At 45.0% G+C, this 20,506-nt stretch overlaps 1 protein-coding gene across 1 annotated transcript in view; it reads right to left on the bottom strand.

The window, feature by feature from the left end:
• The window catches only part of DPP6 (dipeptidyl peptidase like 6), a 982,502-nt gene that overhangs the window by 256,970 nt on the left and 705,026 nt on the right, over window positions 1-20,506 (bottom strand). The window contains exon 6 of the mRNA XM_019508144.1: window positions 11,062-11,114. Within this exon, the coding sequence (XP_019363689.1) occupies window positions 11,062-11,114 (53 nt within the window). The remainder of the gene's footprint in view (window positions 1-11,061; window positions 11,115-20,506) is intronic.

Raw genomic sequence — 20,506 nt, 5'->3', positions numbered from 1 at the left:
TTGCTTCCCATTTTGCTATCCTGGGGCCACATTATATTTTGCCCTGACGCCCTCTCATCATGGTGGCAACCAGGGAATTCCCTAGCTGTGCGGTACTGATGGAATCACGCAGAGGGGAAACGTGAGAGCAAAGCCTGTGAGCCACTCCGAGACGAGCTGCACTGTGTGTCGCTGTGGAAAACATGGATCATCATCAGCTCCCCTTAAAATGGATGACAATGGGGAGGTGTTAGCACCCAGCGAGATTGCAACACCTTTTTATAGACCGCCCCCCATCTGTGTTCTGCAGTGCACTGTGCACACTCACTATGCCATGTAACAAAACAATCTTGTCCTGCATCACAATTTGAAAAGGGCTGCACCCCTTTGTTAGCTTATCAGAGCCACAAGCATTAACACAGCTCATATGGGAGGCTGCATCCACTCTAGGGTAGCAGCCAGCTCAGAAATAGTCTCCTGGGGAAAGACATCCTAGTTTGTTTCAATTTAACAAAAATCCCGCAGCATCTTGTACATCAACACAGCTAAAACAATTGAATAAATCCCACCTACAGACTCACTTGCATCATCCCCTTCTATTTCAGGGTGTGTAATGCATATAAATAGAGCAACGGGAAGGCTTTGACAAGCGCTGCTGCTGGCCTGTTTTATGTTCTACAATTGCACCGTGATCTAATCTAGTCTCTCTTTTTCATTCTACCTTTTCTTTCTTCTTTCTATCTGTGGCCTGCATATTGTATTGAAAAGTTTTAGTATAAATAAAAATAAAGCCCAGCAAAGTCCAACCTTCTGGGTTGTCAGTACGGAGAAATGCATCGACCCTACAGAGTTGTGTGATATTTGGCAGTTGTATCTTGTCCAGGAAAACACGGAAAAGTTGCACCTCAAAGGCAAAGAAATCTCAGCAAAGCTGAGCTGAGTTCCCAGTTGGTGGGGGGCTGAAACGTTGTTCCTTCCTTCTGTGCAGTTCATCCTGGAAAGGAATTTAATGGCAATCCACCCATTGACTTTAAAAAGTGCTGGCTCAGACCCACATGACAGGAGAATTGGTCTCACACCTTTATTTTTTCAAACACTTCAGTCTGATGATGAGCAATAAGCTATTAACCTTTGTGATAAAGCTACGAGGTGGTTTGCTGGGCTGCTCCCCGCTAATCCATTAGAATCTATTTCTAGCTATTCATTATTAAGGTTTATTCCCTCCCAGTCACAGCAGTCATTATTTCAATCCTAAATGTCACATTTTCCCACTGAGGGCCTATTACTTGTGGTTATCATCATGTGTGCTTCTCAAGTGCCCTCCCTTATCGTATCTGACTTCAACACAAGAAGGCACAAGATGATTTGCTCTGTTATGGAGAAAACGAATATTTCCTATTTACAAGTCATGTGCAGAAGATAGATAGTGAAGAAGATAGACCTACTGTAGGGGTGAGCAGGGACTGCTTGGAGGAGATTACACAGCGTGGAAGGGGATTTCTCCCTAGCTGTTTACATGAGCGCGCCAATTCAACCTGCACTTTGAAGCTGAATTTTTTTTGAACTGGATGCCGCTTTGGTGAAGTGCATTGGTGGCTAAAATGATGGCAGCCTTCTCGTTAAGGGAAAAAAAAAAAATGAATAAAACACTCAGGTAATAATTTGGCCAATCAGTAAAGGGCTCACACAGGCAAGTGAAATCAGCTGAAATATTCCCACTAACTTTAATGGGCTTTAAAATCAAGCTCTTAACCCAATGTGTTTAGCCAGGGACGGGATGAGATCATAGGTTAGTCTTCTGTTCTCAGGAATAAAATAGAATAAAATAAAATAAAATAAAATAAGCATCCTGCAATACAAGGATGCTGTTATTTGAGTGATGTAGTAGTGTGTGGCACTTTGTAGCAAAGCTCCCTGAGCTCCCCATATAAATTACATTTAAAAGGTCAATTAAATTGATGGCAGTGATTACTAAAGAAATGGTGGCAGGGATGGTGTATTGATGACAGTGATGGTGGAATGCAGTTTTTTGGTATACAAAGGAATGTATTGGTTGGCTATACTTCACTGTTACTAGCTTTTCTCCATCTAGTTGTCTGAGGAGCTACCTAGCTTCAGGGAGTGGCGGGAACAGAGAGAGAAAGAGAGAGAAACCACTCATTTCCTCTAGTTAAAACCCAACTGGCTGAAAAAAGATGCGATTCCATAAGAATACGCTTCACTTCTATAGCACCTATCCTGTAAGGGTCTCAAAGCAATTACAAGCATTAATGAGTTAGATCGCATACATCATCTCTATGTAGTAGGAAAATTGCTGTAACCTCCCTGTTTTAGAAGTGTGGAAACTGAGCTGTAGAGAAACTACTTTCCTCGTCTAGGTTTCCAGGTGCCCTACAGATGGAATGGGGTTGGCCAACCAGAAGGGAAAGGGGTCAGAGGCATTCTGGAAGTCATCTACTGCAAAGCCAGGAACTGAATCTATTTATCTTATTCTCAGTGCTCTTATAATTTATTTTAGTCTTGAGACAAACTATTAAATTACGTCTCTCTCAGGAGAAACATGGCCTGTTACAAGAAAGTCTTGCTCTCTTCCTTAGTGCTTTGCAAAGAGATTTTGTGAATTTGTTTTCTGGCTTGATAAATGCAAAGTCTTGGTTAAGCCTTTTTTTTCCCCCATTTATTTTATTCTCTGTCCTCTGAATTGTTGGTGTGAGAGAGGAAGTTACTGAACACTACAGAGAGCCGTGCAGAGAAATCCACACGTGTTGCTTTGAAAATTTACCCAGAAAATTCGCTGTTATCTAGTGTATATGTGCCTCGACTACGTATTTTGCATTCTGTCCAAACTGAGGACTTCTCTAGATGTAAATGGGAGTTTGGTTTGGGGGATGAGCCCTGAATATATAATGAAATTCTACAGCATGGGGCAGAAGGGTAAAACTCTGCTCCAGGATTGCACCTTGGAGACACAGCGGCCAGATTATGCATTGTAAATTGGAGAATAAGCGCAAGTCTTGCAGAGCCCCTCATCTCCAGGTACAATTCAATCAGTAGTAGAAAAACTACCAAATCTCTGTCTCTCTGCCTGACCCAGTGAAACATATCTGGAGGTTTAGGCTGTTTTCTCCATGACCAATAGCCTCCTTATATGTATCCCAGCTTAATATGGTAACATAATGGTAGCAGTCCATTGCTTGGAGGGCAGTAATCATCAGAAGTCCTGAAGTATAACTATTAGGAAGCTTGACTGACTGCCCATTTTATGCTGAATTCTAAATTAAGTTTTAAAAAGGACAGCTGAAAAGCGGGGTCTTTGAGGCCATTGTTAAGGTGCCGCGTATATGTAGACAGCAAAGGAGCGATCAGAAATTACATTTTCCCTGGGTACTGCCATGCCCAACTAAAGCAGTAATCCAACTACCGCAGCAAACTGTGTCCAGCAGCACGCCTCCAATAGCCCTTGTCCAAGGGGTAAGGGGATCAAACCCTGCAGTTGATACTCATCAAATAATCCCCTCCCGGCCACTCAGGAGACCTGGGTTTTATCCTTGCTGTGTGACTTTGACTAATACACAACTTTGCTCTGTGCCTCCATTTCCCCGTATATAAAATAGGGGTGATGACACTTGTCTTTTGGATCTAAGGAACCTGAGCGTTACATGAGAGATTTTTTAAAATAATCCATAGGGGTCCCTGTGGATAGGACAAGAAAGCATCTACATCACTGCTGCTGCTTTAATGGAACAACTGGTCCCCCCCAGAAGGAGCTGTCAAGGTAAATGTACCACAACTTAACAAGAAAGAGGGAACAGCTTGACAAGCAGGTAGGTATATCTTCAACCTGTGGGCCTCATTGTAATACCTTAAACAAATTAGAGTTACTTCTCCCCTTTTACTGGGAGATTTGAATGACTAAATCGAGCTGGACTGGATTCAATGCAGGAATGTAATGGGACCCAAGTAAAGAGTAAAACAATTTAAGATCTTTGGACCACACGGACACAGCGGCCCACTGGGGATCAGTCATGGTGAGGAACACTGGTGAGCAGAATTTCTCCTTCCCAGACCTAAACACCAGAAGTCTATAGAGAAATGAACAAGTAGGGACATCTTTTCCTTCTGGACTTGTAGGACAACTAGCAAAATGGAGACCTGCGTCTGGTACCGCGTAGCAAATAAATAATAATAAAAGGTTGTCCATGACAACTTGGCAAGTGAAATCATTTTCCACTACACACTGTGGAAATATAGTCTAAAATGTATAGACCTGTTCAAAACAAACACCTATCAGCAGGTACCTTGAAAGAACTCCATTAAGGAGAAAAGCAAGGGTGGTGAATTTGATACGCGGTGCTTTGTACCATACAATATCCAACTTCACAAAACTATATCCACTAGATGGCACCCAAGATCAGCATGAGCTTCAATGCTCCCTGACTCCTGCTTGGAAAAAAAATGGGTAAGACAAACTTTCAGCTGTGTTGCAAAGTCATTTTTGTTTCACTCATAAAATATGAGGACATTTACAGACCATAAAATGGCCTCTTTGTAAAAAAAACAAAACAAAACCTGAATAACAACACGTTTGTTACCAGCTACAGCAAACTGAAGAGAAATTTAGCAAAATCTATAGATTTTTTTTTACCTTGGTTCTATTAAAAAACCCCCAAAACTGTGCAGGTTTGACATAATGGGGGAGGACTGAAAATACATGGAGTGTCTGCAAGGATTTATAGCTTTATCTTTAACTTCAGCCTTAGTCTTTGTTTTCAAGTTAAATACTCCAGGTTTCTCTCTATTGCCAGGGGTTACATGCTTACAGAAGCCTGCCACTCTTACACATGAAATACATTTCAAATCCTTCCACAGGGACACTCACAGAAATGAGAGCTCAGGGATTTGAACATCTGACAAGCTGTCTGTCCATGTAGTGAACTGACCAGTGCAGTATCAGTGGAGATGAGCCCAACCTAAGCTCCTCCGCAGAAGACCCCAGAAAACTCAGCTCCAGATTTAAATCTTGGTGGCTCAGGTCCATTTCTACTGCATACATGCGTAATGGTTGCATTACTGGTAAAAAGCAGCAATTTCCCTTTAAAAAAAGGAATTTATAAAGAGAATTAAATGAAAGTGATTTTTTTTGAAGCAGAGCTCAGATTAATTGGCTCCGTTAGTGGAATTAGGAGTGGGCTAGTGGGGCACCAGCTGTAGGCACTGACTCAGACAGGGTGCAAAGTGACAGCACTCCCATGAAATCTGTATCATGGCAGTGGCAGCAGGTTAGGGGGACACCCTGCCACTGCATTAGCAGCAGTTAGGACAGGTAAGACTGACATGCATCCCTTCTCTTGCACTCCTGCACTCAGCAGCACCTCCCATTCCCCTGTGGCAGGGTTTTGCCCATGGCATAAAACTTGCTGGTCACATCTCTGATCGGCTCTCTTATTAGTGAGTCTCAGCCAAGGAAGTCAAGGGCTGAACACCTACCCTTCTCATCAAGAAAGATTACTGAAAAGTAGTGGTGCACTGATATATAGCAGCTGACTATTGAATCGGCACTGATAAAAGGAGAAATGACAGTATTGACTTTTTTTGGTTGTTGTAGATGATAATTATCGGTATGTGCCCAGACCATGCTGGCAAGCGTAATCCGGTCCCCATGCCCACCACTGGCCCAAGCCTGCAGCAGACTACAGGTCCCAGTGAGCAGTGGGAGGAGGGACTGGGAAGTAGTCCGCTCTGTCAGACACTGGGCACCTTTGCAACAGCGGCTTCTCCCCAGCGGGTGCAGGAGCTCGGCTGCACAGGGCCCGCTGTCGCTGAGTTAGCGGCATGCTCTGGAGCACCAAACACACCCAGTGCTGGTGTCCACACGAGGGTCCATCCCACCCACCTGGGATCCAAGCACGGGCTGCGCAGGGCTCAGGGCTCCAGGTAGGAGCTGTGGGGAAGGGGCTGATGTACATGGGAATAAGGTGGTCACCACCTTTTTCATCAAGGGCCACAGCAGGCAGGAGGCCTGTGTGTATGCGTGTTATAAATGCAATGCAAAACAAACAAATAAAAGGTTTATGTCAGTAGTTTAAAGTGCTTTGCACTGTTACTAAATATCGGTAATTGGATTGGCCATCAGCCGATATGGTTGGTTAATTATTGGCTATGGGTATTGGCCAAGAAAATCTTTATTGGTGCACCCCTGTGGGAAAGGGGAGGAATGTGGATGAGACAGCATGGGGAAGCAGATGCTGCCAGAGCCTGTTCTGAGGAGCTAATATTTAAGGAAGGCAAATGGCATTGCTGGAATCAGCTAATCTGGTTCCCGGTGCTCAAGGTCCAGTGCACTGATACAGATTTCATAGATTTCATAGATTTCTAGGGTTGGAAAGGACCTAATAGATCATCGAGTCTGCCCTTTGTTCTGGGCAGGAAAGAGCACTGGGGTCAAGTGACACCAGCCAGGTGCTTGTACAATCTCCTCTTGAACGCCTCCAAGGCAGGGGAAAGCATCAGCTCCCTTGGAAGTCCATTCCATATTTTGGCAACCCTCACTGTAAAGAAGTTCTTTGTGATGTCCAATCTAAATCTACTTTCCTTCAGTTTGTGGCCATTGTTTCTAGTAACCCCGAGGGGCACTCTGGTAAACAGAGTATCCCCTATTCCCTGCTGACCCCCGCAATGAGTTTCTGGACAGCCACAAGATCACCTCTCAACCTTCTCTTGTGGAGGCTGAAGAGATTCAATCTGTCTTCATAGGATCTTACCTGCAGGCTCTCAACCGTGTGAGTAGCCCTCCTCTTAACCCTTTCCAGGTTATCCACATTCCTCTTGAAGTACGGCGCCCAAAACTGGACGTGGTACTCCAGTTGCGGCCTCACCAATGCCGCATGGAGGGGAAGTATCACCTCCCTAGACCTGCTCATGATGCACCTGCTAATGCAAGACAGAGTGTGGCTAGCTTACTGATAATCTCATCACATTGGCGACTTATGTTCATTTTTGCATCGACTATGACTCTGAGATCCCTTTCCATTGCTGTGCTACGTAAAATGGTACTTCCCAGTCTATAGGTGTATTGGTGATTTCTCCTCCCCAGGTGCAGCACTTTGCAGTTATCTTTGTTAAATTGCATCCTATTCTGATCCACCCACTTCCCCAGCCTGTCCAAATCTGCCTGAATTAGCTCCCTACCCTCTAGCGTGTTTGGACATGGAAGCATGATCAGGCCCCCAAGCCACCCATTGGAAGGGCACGAAACATTTTGACTTTCTGAAAACTGAGATCAATATCTGAGTATTTATATCAGAAAGTAGGATCTGCATATTAGGTCTAATGCTGCTTGGGTGGTGGCTGCAAGCTTCATTGCTGCCGTGGCACTTGGTGCAAGAACTTGCTGTTTAAACATTAAATCTAAGGGAATAAAACAAGCACCAGCCACCTCGCCCCAGGGGCAGCATGATGGCTCCCAGACCCTCCCTGGTAAGCCAACAGCTTTCTTCCAATCCCCTGCTGGGTGCATGTTCTACAAATTAGAGCACAGTTGTGCCTTCCCCTTTAAGAAATGCAAAATATACAGTGTGATTCCCTCCCCTTGTTCACATAAAAGTTTTGAAGTTATGCACCATCCTTCATCACATCATCCAAGCTGTATCACCACCCACCCTAGCCCCCCTGGATTTTCTCAGTATATGTGTGTGGTGTGTGCGTGTGTGTACACACACACAAAAAGGTATATATATGTGTGTGTATATATTGTGTACACACACACACACACACACACAAAGGCCAGATCAATCAATGCCAGATTACACATTCCCATTAAACATATTCTGGGAATGAATTCACAATGTGCCAATTCCAGTTTCATATCATCTAACATTATCTACTGGGACAAAAAAGCACCAGCTTGAAAAACCTGCTGAGATCTATACAATGCATTTTACAATGTATCTATACAAGGCATTTTATAATACCAAACACAGCAATTAGTTCAATTCTCTTCACTGCAGTACTCCCCTGCTCTCTTAACACTGACACTACGAAAAAAACTGTTAAGAGTTTGACACTACTTAATGCCTCCTGGCAACTATGTTCCTTTCATAATTTTGGCTTCACATTGGATGCTTCTGATTTCAAATATTTCCATTCATCCAGCAGGGTGGTTCTATGAAAGAACTAACAAAGGGAAAAAGCTAACGCTGAGTATCTGATGTAATCTGCATTGGGTATAAGAGGTGAGGAAGGATTACACGAGTGTTGGATTATCTGGATTCCTAAACTGTTAATTTTGCGAGTTTCTGATATGCTCCACACATGAAACAACTTCTTCCGCACTTTGTTTTGTAACAGAATCAAGCTGTGAGATGAGCAGTTTGGGGATCTGAAATACCTATAGGGAGTACACAGCAGTTTTGGAAACTGGGTGTGATTTTTTCAGCTGGATACAACTAAAAGGCATTTTTAATGTCAGTTCCTTTTTATTATATTCACCTACAAAGTGTATTTAAAACAACTGCTTGAGGACATCTAGACAGCAGTACACTTTCAACAGGAAGCATGGCTTGTGTCTAGCTCATAGTCAGGTGATTAGGATATTTCTCCTGGGACATGGGAGATGTGGGGCTGAACTCTCCCACAGTCTGAGCAGGGCATTACACTAAGGGCCCCTGCATCCAGGCAGAGAGCTTTCACTACTAGTTTACTATATAGAAAGGAGAGCCCAAGAGGTCCCCGTTCGGAGGGAGCCATAAAGTCTGCCCCGCCTGAATATTTGTATAAAGATTCATTTTTTCATTGATAATTATAACTATTTTGTGTTTGTATTTTCCTGTCACACAAAAACAGCAGCATAAAATAATGAAAAATGAAAAAAAAAATTTGGGGTCAGATTATACTCTCCTCATGTTTGGTGGCACTTTACTCAAAAAATAGTCCTGCTAACTTCAATAGGGTTTCTTACGTGGTAAGGCACTAAAAGAACGGACAATCAAACCTTTTAGAAACACATCATGTAGCAGCCCTGTCACCTGGACAACATGCGTTTAAGCCTTGAACTTAGAAAGATGTATACACATGTTTAACTCTTTCCATGGGAGTATCCATACAAGACTCATGTTTATCATAAGTTGATGTCCCACTGGAATCGTCTTCCTCTTGTGTCCTTCCACCACAAGTATTTGTTTTCCCCCATTCAGACCACAGCAGAGATATTCACGCAGCAGTCCCTGTAATACTTTCTGATTTTGCAAATCCTGCTAAACACCTACTCCCGCAAACACTGAAGTCAGAGGCCTCAGTGGTGTCGACAGGTCTAAAGCACTGGCTAGATGAGCACTTCACTGGATAAGGGCTGTACAATAGCCCTGTTGATATCAGTGAGATTAGTCAGGCAAAAACGTAGATACTTTTTAATTACACTCTGGGTGCATCTACACGAGACTAGTTGTGCAGTAGCCTGATAATACTAGGCAGTAGTGCATCGCCGCATGGACTGTGCTAATATGCTATTGCACAGTATTATTAGGCTACTGCACAGGAGCATCACTAAAAAGGTGTTCGCTCGTGCTACTGCACAGTAACTCTGGTTACAGTGCATTTATTTACTACTTGGTTATATAAGAACTAAATTAAATGTGCAGTAACCACTGCACATGAATGAACACGTAGATGCATCCTCTGACTGTTATTACAGGAATGTAAAGCATATACTCCATGTTTGGACACTCTGTATAGGTATAATAACGTAGAGAAAGGAGTATAATGAATTCTAAATGTATAAGCTTTAGCTGAAGAGATGCACATACAATATGCTACAATAAAAAGCAAAGCACATCTCAACTGTATTTTTTAACAATTTTTTTAATGGTTAAAGTGTGTTTAAGTGCGACTAATTGGCAATTTGATGGCCAGGGACCACAAATTTATGTTAACTTACTAGCTATTAGCTGTATAGTCTACTGGTTATGATCTGGGGAATTTATCTGCACAATTTATGAGTTCTGATTAATATTATGAGACCTTTATTTTTGAATGGTTGCATTACTGAATAGCTCTGTCCAGGTGTGTCTGCCAGGGAGTAGTAGAACTGGATCAGGGACCAGGGTCACTCCAAAAATCATGAAGTTTGGCGACAGTAGTGGAAACAGCTAGAGACAATGGGCTAACTGGGGCCGAGGCAAACAGATCTGGCCAAGTTTATCTGCCACAGGCAGCATTTTGGAGCAGTAAAAAGTTTCTAGAAACAAGATAAAGTGAGAACAGTCTCATAGGGGAAGACAGAAAGATATACAGGAAGGTTTGGGCGTGAGGGGACATTGCTAAGCCTGCTTTTGTTGCGTCTGTGGGAGGCTAGAATAGCTACAGGATCAATCAAGGTCAGAAAAGATGCACTATGAATTGCTTCCTTTCCTGAACAGAGATTTCCAAGGGCAGCATAAGCTAAGAGAAGGGGCACTTCGCTAAGGAGGCTTGTTTTCCAATGATCTGTAATCCCTGGTGCTATAACCTTTACCTGAAAACACCGATTTGTCTAGAAGCCCAGTACAAAGCCTTTGGAAAAGCTGAACTGCAAACTGGAAGGCTCACAACTTCAGTCTGACTGTGTGAACAGGGAGTGTGTTTCAGTTAGGATGGGGATGGATGAGTCTGCATTAGCATCTGGACTCTGGCTTCCAGCTCAAGGTGAAAGAGAGGGTCTGCCCCAAGAAGTGTGCTGAGAGACCCCACGGCCAGTTCCTGGACTCTGACTGGACTCAAGAGGCTTAAAGCATCAGAAGGACTCAGCTGCTGCCAGCAAAAGGGAAAGAGGCCAACAGCCAGATGCTGTTGTATTTACAGCCCAATCAAAGACTGAACACTGGGTCCTGCACGATGAAACTTGCACTGTGCGATTCTCTAGGGAAGTTAAATCCTCCTGCTTCCAGACAACATCTCTTGTATACAACATGTAGCACTCTGGATGCGGCAGCCGAAAGCCAGACCACTGCACAGGATTGTTGTGGAGAAACCATTTGCCACGTCACGTATTACTTCGCAGAATTCCAAATGGCTGCATGTTTAAAATTAAGACATCGAACAATTGCTTACCCAAAAGGTATTTTGCTGAGGACATAATATGCCGTATACGAATGCTGATACACCTGCAAAATGGGAGAGGGGGACAAAAAAGAAGACACACAACAAGAAGATTAGTAATGTAACCTGGGTTAATGGGGCTCTCATTAATGCAAAATCTAGCATTTATGGCAAGAGGACTGTACAAAATAATGTTTCGTAATCCAGAGCAGGAGAGAACAATATATTAATTCACCTAATGCTGTTGTGTGCTCTTTTCATCTCACACCCTATTAAAGTGTTTGGCAAATCGTATATATCCAGATGCTCTGTGTTGTTGCCATGGAAACCGGGTCTTTGATTAAACTAGGGGCACATACTCCCTGCAATGGCTAAATATAGAACAATCATTAATGAGGACACCTTGGTCAGCTGGAGACAGCTTACCTGGTTGTAGCTAGGCACAACAGGGATAAAATACATATTCACTGGTTTATTCCTGCATAAAGCAGGCAGAGAATAGGACTCACAGATATCCCTGAGTGTGGTGGCACCTTCACAGATATCAAATGGAAGCTTTCTGACTTTGGGCTTAATGCTGACTTAAAGCTGGCTTGGTCTAGCAAGCTGTGGGCATATTCAACTTGCCTGAACTTCTCTTAGAGAAGAGGGAGGATTTTCCATCTCCCATGATTAGGCCCCATCATACGGGAAAGTTTATTACTTGCTTTAAAATGAAAAAGAGGAGGCAAGGTCAACAGTTTAAAACACTGGTCTGGTTTTCACAGTCACCTGAATTCTTGAGGGGACTTTGGATTGCTCAAGAGGAGCAAGGGTTCATTACCTCCTACTTTACACACCCACAGTTTCCAGTTCTGTGCCATGATTTTAACTTAAAGCACTTTACAAAGTGAGCATTCTCCAACACACAAATCTCCATGCCTGTTTCCTAAGGTATCTAGATTCCACCATCTTTCATAGAGCAATCAAGCTCTACAATATATGGTGAGAAAGGAGCTTCTTCAATACTAGGCCTGTATGCCCATTTTATTTGTGCCTGCTATCAGATGCAATCTGGGGGGAGGAAGAGGCCTTTCTTCCAAAGAAGAACCTGATTAGTGATATACACCTTGATGGTGACCATGATGCAGTTGTACTGCTATCATCATTCCTTAACCAAGCTTGCATGACTGTGATTTCAAAGCCAGTGTCACAGAATACACGGTTGTAGGACAGAACCAAGTGAAAATGCTTGTAGCAACTTTTTCTCTTCCCTTTCTTTCTTTGTCCTAAGCCATCTTTTATTCACATTACAGAATTAATTGACTGGCCAAAGGTGAGGACAGTTGAATAAATTACACCAAGTAGAAAGGAGGGCTGGGGCTTACTGCATGCCAGCTGCTCCACGGTAACTGTTTTATCTACTCTATCCTGTAATAAGTGGAATCTAAACTGCAGTAATTTAGAAATTGCTTCATTCAGGAATTAGTTTTAGCTGTGCCCCGTTAGCTTCCACTAAGTGTGATGGAGTAGAGCTTGTATTACCCCTTTTAACTTGGTTAAAGTTAAAAATCTGTTCTCACAAAAGTCAGATAGTTTAGGACAAAAGTGTAGGATTTTAGTTAAATAAATTACACAACAAATACCGCTACTAAGAAAGGATCTTACAATTGTCACTGACATTTAAGCCATTCTACTGGGGATGAAGAAGCTAAAAATATGGGTTACTACAGCTTGAGCTAAAAGAGCTCATGTAATGTGAATGTAATGTGTATAACAGCAGGATAAATGAGGGGCAGTCTGCAAAGCTGTGCTGACTGGTAATCTAGACTACAGTTCCTGCAAAGCTCCAGGGCTAGGGACAGACTTTCAAAAAGCTGGAGACTGAATTCATTCAATCTTTGCAGGTTAGTCTAACTTGGTTAGGCTGAATCAGTTTTTAACTGTACAGACATCCCAGAAATGCAGACATATTCCTGCAGTGGCTCAGGCTGGAAGTTGTGGGGTGCTAGACTAGCCTTCCCTTCCCTTCCCTTCCATAGTGCTGAGCTGAGGGGGCATAGCAAGGCAGGACACTCTGATTAGGGAGGGGTTCCCCCCTCCTGATCAGCCCAGCAGGCCATTGATAACAGTGTTGATCACCCCCTAACTCAATGTTTATCAGCCCATTAAGAAAACAACAGAGGGACATTACCATCTAGCTGTTGATTTCACCTTTGTCCCGTCTGCCACAGCGCGGACATAGCCAGCATGTGGTCTGCTAGCCAATGCTGAGAAGCGTTGTAAGGCAGAGGGGATGGGGGATCCTTACTTAGCAGGGAGTGGTGAGGGGAGGGGGGGAGCAGGGAGAAAGCAGGCAGTCACCTGCAGTCTCTGCAGCCAGGGAGCAGAGGGGAGGGGCCAGCCCTGCTGTGGAGCAGAGGCCTGCCCAGCCCAGAGAGCATGCCGGGATCCTGGGGGTGTCTGGTTTATCTTAAACCATCAAGGGGTTTGGGATAGACATTGCATAAACCGGTTTGACCCAAATCAGTTAAGTCTGATATTATATTCAACCATGTTGATCTCAAAACCAGCTTCTGATCAGTTAAACCAGTTTATGTATAATATATGTCCCTAACACAGGGGCTTGGGAGCAAGGGAAAAAAGGAAGAGGAAGCTTGAGACTGGAGTAAGGGGAAGAGAGCAGCATGCACTGGAACCTGGTCAGCCCTGTGCAGAGGAGCTCGCAGTGGAGCTGGAGACCTCACTGGCTCTGTCAGCCAGGGCTGTGGCCTGAAGGAGCTGGATTCAGACTTGGGGTAGCTGCAGGCTGTTGTTTAAGCCCTTTAAGGACTAAAGGCTGGTATGGGGACACGTCCAGAGGTGGGGGGAATTAAGGTGCTGAGTGGATGTTACCACAGTGTTGATGTTTCTTTGCCTTCTCCTGTTCCCTCCTTTTGGCCTGTTGACTTGTGACCATAACCCCTATGATCGTTCTGTATAAAAATGGAAACTCCCTCCTGCTTCTTGTGCCAGTTTCTAATGTTGGCACACCAGCTTCTATACCTGAGGGCTTTAAGAGACTTAGATTCTCTGCAGAGTGGGTAGACAGGGGAAAACATAATATACGCTGACTTGTGGGTAAGTAGATGCTCCCTTTCTGTGATTGCAAAACCCAAAAATTGCAGCCTTGCATTGGTTCACGAGAACCAGTGAAAAAAGCAGCAGGTACACTGCAGGTACACTTTTTCTATCTTCCAAATGCTGGGAATCCCCTACTGGACCAATATCTTATCTTTAGCAGGCAGCAATACTGCACCTTCTGGCTCTCTCCAATTCATTCATTCCTTCCCGAAGAGAAGCTCCTCCAGGGAATATCACAAGGTAACATCCTATTCCTTTGCATTAGGATTTTGTGTCTCTGGCTTGATAGACATGTAACATCACATGCAACTTAGACCACTCCTTTGTGAATACACATCTGAGAAGGCTCAGGAGCATGACTGATTCTAGCTCAGGGTGGCATTTATTTATGCCCTCCAGACCCACTTGTTTCACATGGTGTCACACAAATTCATGTTGCTTTCCCACTCTACCCCATATGACCCCTTTTCACTAGATAGAGACCTTTTTAAAAGTCTAAATTGTAAAACTTGGCAAGCTGTAGTGTAGATCAGAAAGCAGAATATGGACTGAGGTTTTTTTGGAACATTAGTGAAATTTTAAAGCTGCCACGATTCTTCAAAGAGAAGGAAGGGGAATAGCAAATCCTGAATACAAAACAAGTGGACACCAAGTGGAATCATACAATACACAATATTGGCACAGCTTGGCTAGAAAGCTTTTCTACAAAGTCCTGTATGATTTTGGGTGCGAAGTCAAACCAAATGGCTTTCAAAGTAACTCCTTTCTTACCTGTCTTAATGCTACTATACCAGGGGTGGGAAAAATAGGGCCCACGGGGGGACTTTGTCTGGCCCACGGTGGGTCCCTCAGTCCCACCTGGCCTAGGCACCACCCAGCTGTGGTGCATCCTACCACCCCCTGGGCACGCAGCACAGCTGGGGCAGCTCCATGGCTGGATGCCTTTCTAGGAAGCCTGGGGAGCGGTGTCTCCTCCTGGCTGCCACTGTCACTGGCCCCAGCCCCGTGATACTGGTGGGGACCTGTATGCATGGCTTCAACCCACCCTGCACCTCCTCCGGACTCACCAACCCAGGCTGAGCAGCAGCAGTGGCAGCAGCCAGGCAGAAACTGCTGCTTAGCATGGGGGAAAAGTGACATCACCCCCTCACTGCTGCCAGGCCCTTCTGGTAGACAGCGGACCAGAAAAGAGAAGGCAGAAACTGAACTCAGGCTAGCCACGGGAATCAAGAACAACAAAAAGTCCTTCTTCAGGTATGTGGGAAGTTGGAGGAAAAACAAAGGCAATGTTGGACCCCTGCTAAATCAACTGGGGCAGCTGATGTCTGACAATCAGGAAAAAGCCAAATCTCCTAAACTATTATGTTGCATTGGTCTTCCACCCATCCAAACGTGTCACCCTGTCAGCTAGGATGCAAAACATCCAGGGAATGGGAGATGGGCCCACAAAACCAGTATCATACTTATAGGCTTGGCAGTGCTATGCTCGCTAGCACCATGACTGAAAGAGAACTGGGGGGCCTTGACTGACCACAAGGTGAACATGAGCCACCAAAGTGATGCTGTAGCCAGCAAAGCAAACCAAACTCTGGCATGCATCCACCAATGCATCCACCAGTGCATCTCAAGCAAAACCAAGGATGTCATCCTCCTGCTTTATTAGGCTCAGTGAGGCCACAGCTGGAGTACTGCGTCTAGTTTTTGGGCCCCCCAGTTCAGAAGGGACATGGGTAGGCTTGAGAGAGCCCTGAGGAGAGCCACCTGCATCATCAAAGGCCAAGAGAGCAAGCCTTATGAGGAGAAGCTGAGGGCCATGGGACTTTTCAGTCTGTGGAAGAGAAGGCTCGGGGGGGACTTGGTGACAGCCTATAAGCATATAAGGGGGGGTGCACCAGGATATGGGAGAACAGTTGTTCACCAGGGCTCCCCACGTGATAACTAGGTCTAATGGCCACAAACTTCTGGAAGGCCGATTTAGACTGGACATAAGGAAAAACTTCTTTACAGTTTGAGTGTCCAGGGTCAGGAACAGATCACCCCAGAGGTGGTGCAAGCACCTACTCTGGACTCATTAAAAGGCATTTGGATGCATATCTTGCTGGGATCATTTGACCTCAGCAGACTTCCTGCATGCAGGAGACCTAATTTACCACAATGCCAGGTGTGTCAGATTGGACCCTCACAGAGCCCCAGGGTTACTTCTGACCAGGAGCTTTCCCTGAGAGGTGAGAGTTAGGAGAATAGAGGTCATTGGCAGGATGGAAACTCTGGTTAAGAGTAGAAGACATTGTTCCCCAGGAACGGGGCTTGGAGACCAGGATGTCTGAGGGCTCAGAGGAGCTCTGAGAAGGCTGCTGTCAGTCAGACATGGCACCTGTGAGAGTTAAAAGCCTGGAAGAAGTGGACTGTGAAGTAAAGCCTGAATCAGCAGGGAAGTTTTTTTTATCTTCTGGGTGTTGTTTGAAGTGCAGATTTCAAGACTGTTTAGCCCCAGGGGGTATTGCTTCACATTAATTAAGGCAATTGGTGTAGTCCCTGATGGAAGCCTAGCTGGAAGAAGAGAGGCTGTGGCTTAAAGGGACCACAACTGTGAGATGTCATTAGTAGAAACCTGGAGTTTGTTTTGGGTGGGTTTTTTTTCTTTTATCAACATGAGTCAAGGAGTCCCTTCCAGATGGCCAGGTTCTGGATCTTAAGCCCAGAAAGAGAGCAAGAACTAAGAGAACAAAGAGATACTACTGGGGCAAGCTACCAGATCATGAAAACAAACCTAAGGCTGAGTTTGTGGACACTTTAAACCTGGTTTCCCACATCAGAGGTAATTAACCTGAAGGAAAATGGCAAGTAGCCTTAGTCAGAGAGACAGTGCTCAAGTTGACTCCCCCTCTCCCCCGCAGATGTTCAGAATTATACCTTTTACCATGGTAACACCTGGTTGGTATAAAGGCTGGGGTGAAAAGGGAGGCTGGAGCCCCACTTGAAGTATACCAGGCACCCTGACAAGACTCACTAAGTTAACACCACCTCCCGGAAGAACAATCCATCAAGTCATGTGTAACATCCCATGCCGCTTGCTAGCACGTTTTGCTCTTATTGGTCTTTTGGGTTCCACCGTCTCCTTTATGGTTGACAGCCTGTCGTCCTAGGGGTTCTCTCCTGCCATGTCTTGTTGGTATGTTTACTATCAGGAGGAAGTTCTTAATTCCTGCCTCTCCTGGTTCCCTCCTTCAATCTTCCCATCCATTTTCCCATTTGGGGGCTTCACCTTCCCTACACCCCACCTTATGCCAACTACAGATGATAATTCCAGACTGTGACTAAGACAGTCTGCTTATCACAGTAAAGGTTTTTGTTTGGCCTTCTTAGGGTCAAAAAGTCCAGCTCAGATGGTGTGCTGTCCAGGTTTGGGCCATACATTAACTGGCCTATAAATTTACCCATTCCAGGTGCACTCCTTTCGCTCTCTGGTTCAGGTCCACAGTAACCCAAGGTTCCTTCTCTCTCTTTCTTCAGGTTTGTCGCTGTCCCATTCCCATCTGGCTGTATTTGGGATCCAGGACTCCATTCCAAGTAAGTACCTAGGCCCTGCTGGGCTTGTATTATCTCATAGATTTCATAGACATTAGGGCTGGAAGGGACCTCAGAAGGTCATTGAGTCCAGCCCCCCACCTGAAGGGCAGGAAGTCAGCTGGGGTCATAGGATCCCAGCAAGATAAGCATCCAAATTTCTCTTGAAGGTGTTCAATGTAGGTGCTTGAACCACCTCCGATAGTAGGCTATTCCAGACCTTGGGGGCTCGTACAGTAAAGGAATTCTTCCTTATGTCCAGCCTGAAACGGTCTTGCAGTAGTTTATAACCGTTCGACCTCGTCATCCCTTGCGGATGATACTGGTGGTCATCTCTGATAAACTTATAGGTAGCCATCAGACTACCCCTGAGCCTGCGTTTTTCCAAGCTAAAGAGCCCAATGCTCTCAGCCTGTCGTCGTAAGGTCTGTTTTCCTGACCTCTCATCATGTGCGTGGCTCTTCTCTGGACTCTCTCAAGCTTCTCCACATCCTTTTTGAATTGTGGGCGCCAAAACTGGATGCAGTACTCCAGCTGTGGCCTCAGCAACGCTGAGTACAAGGGGAGAATGACGTCCCAGGATTTTCTTGAGAAGCATCTATGGATGCAAGCCAGCATTTTATTCGCTTTACTAGCATGCCTCCTTTTGGGGCTGCCACCACATCCCCTTGATGGGGCTACCAATAGCACCAGGCCGCTTTGGGACTTCCAGAGGACTCACTTTCAGTCCTCTCCAGTCTCTGTCTGGTGGGGTTTTTATCCCCACTCCAGGGGGCTGGCTGGCAAATCGGCATTGGCATGCTGCCATAAAGTGGCTCCATGCCAGTGCTAGTGCTGGTCCTGGCTCTCCCATGTCCTGCTGTGGCTTGTCCTCATTTATATTTGGCACAGCATTTTTTCTCACCGTAGGCCCTTTCTTGCTGCACTTCCAGTCTCCAGTGGTGTCCCGCCGGCCCCGTGCCTCTCATGGTTCTCCTCCCTCCAGTAAGTTTCTATTCATGATGATGTCCCTGCCACATCATGGCAGGCGAGGATTGCAGGGGAAATCAGAGTCCAACAGGCTGGGGCCAAGGCATTCCTGAGAACCACATACAGGTGTATGTTATCAGGATGTTGTGGGCCACATCCTTACGCGATAGTCCTGAGGCACTACCCTTGCGGCCCTTGACAGCTCACCAAAACTCATTAAGCAGCTCTCCAGCTGAAATAATTGCCCGCCCCTGTACTATACCTGCATGTTTCAGCTTCAAAAAGTATTGGCAGCATTCACTCCTATTCCAAAGCCTCTATGATGGGGAAAATTGGGGAGTACTTAGGTGAGCACTGACAGTGTCTGGCCTGGGAGAAAGGGAGGGAAATTTTGGCCAAGGTGTCTGTAAATGGTTCTTGGGGCAAGAGAATTAGAGGGACCACAGTGACAACAGTCAACAGTAGCTGAAGTAAAGAGTTCTTCAGTGAAAAGAGGGACATTGGAAAAGCAAACTAGACAGAAATTTGCTCAGGGGTGGGAAGACTCCAGAGTTTTAGAAGTCTGCAGCTCAGGGTCAGATAGTCAGCTTGCTCCTCCTTTAAGGACTGCTTTATTACCTGAGCATCAGTTGTCACCTATCATTGTCTGAGACCCCAGCTTATAGAGAAAAACTCATTTTTCATTACAAAGGAGAGCAAACTCTTTCTTTGTGTATTCTGACTAAAAACAGTCAGTTAGCTGTAACTGTGGCATGCTGTCTTCTGAGGGGTCTTAACCTACAAAACTCACTTCTAGGAACAACCCTTGCTCACATGAGCTGCCCCATGGAAACTCTGAGGTTGAATACACTGGTTACAGGAGCAAAGTTTGTGGTATCAAGTCCTCACTCTGCTACTTTATCCATCGTTCTCAAGAAACCGTGAGCCTCAAAGGCTCTGCTCACTCCCACTGTAACAAAAATGCTTATATAAGGCAGAGATAGACACAGGCCTAAAATAGAGAGGGGACGATAATGACACAATTTAATACCTCTGTGCAATTTGAAATAACTGCATCTCTCTTTGGTATGCAAATCAGGCAAAAATTATTCTGAAGTAGGGAAATAGCTAGAGCTGTCTGATATCTCACCAGAAATTGCTGTGGACTTCAAATAGAATTTGGAACAATTTTCTAATTTACCAGAAGAAGCATCCCCTACAAGGAAAAACACAGGACAGAGAAACCAATACAACCCTAAGATCAAGTGCTAGGCTTTGAGGCCAGCCACCTCCTAAAAATTATGCTCTACTTGCTCTAATGGTATGTTCCAATAAAAGAATAGTAGAAAAATTCTGATGATAACTACTAGGCCTTCATTACAGCATGGATGGGAGGGGCCATGCCTATGATCAGCTCATTTCTGTACCTGGGTGACTAGACACAAGTTCGTAATCCTTTGACTTGGAGGGACAACATGGTTTTATAAAATGAGTAAAAAAACCCGACAACGATTCAGGAGTTATAATCCCAGCTGTGCCTAAAACTTGCTATTTGGTGACTCATAAATCACTTAACCTCTCTGCATCTTACGTTCTTAACCAATTAAAATGTTCTCTGTCTACCTCTCACCTAAGGGTGCACCAATAAAGATTTTTTGGGCTGATACCAATGGCCGATTATTAATGAGTCGTATCAGTCAACACTAATCTAATTTCTGCTATGCAAGCCTGGCAGCTTGGAGAGCAGTGTCCAGCTGGTAAATCTGTTGGGGGGGGGGGGGGGGGGATGGGGGGGGGCAGATTGGGGCCCCTAAAGGGGGGGGGGGGGGGGGGCGGGGGC

The sequence above is a fragment of the Gavialis gangeticus genome, unplaced genomic scaffold (genome assembly GCF_001723915.1).
Source record: "Gavialis gangeticus isolate Ggan-Ray unplaced genomic scaffold, GavGan_comp1, whole genome shotgun sequence".
In the NCBI taxonomy this organism is placed as follows: Eukaryota; Metazoa; Chordata; order Crocodylia; family Gavialidae; genus Gavialis; species Gavialis gangeticus.
Note: the sequence above shows the minus strand (reverse complement) of the source record. Positions and strands in the feature narration are given on the sequence as shown.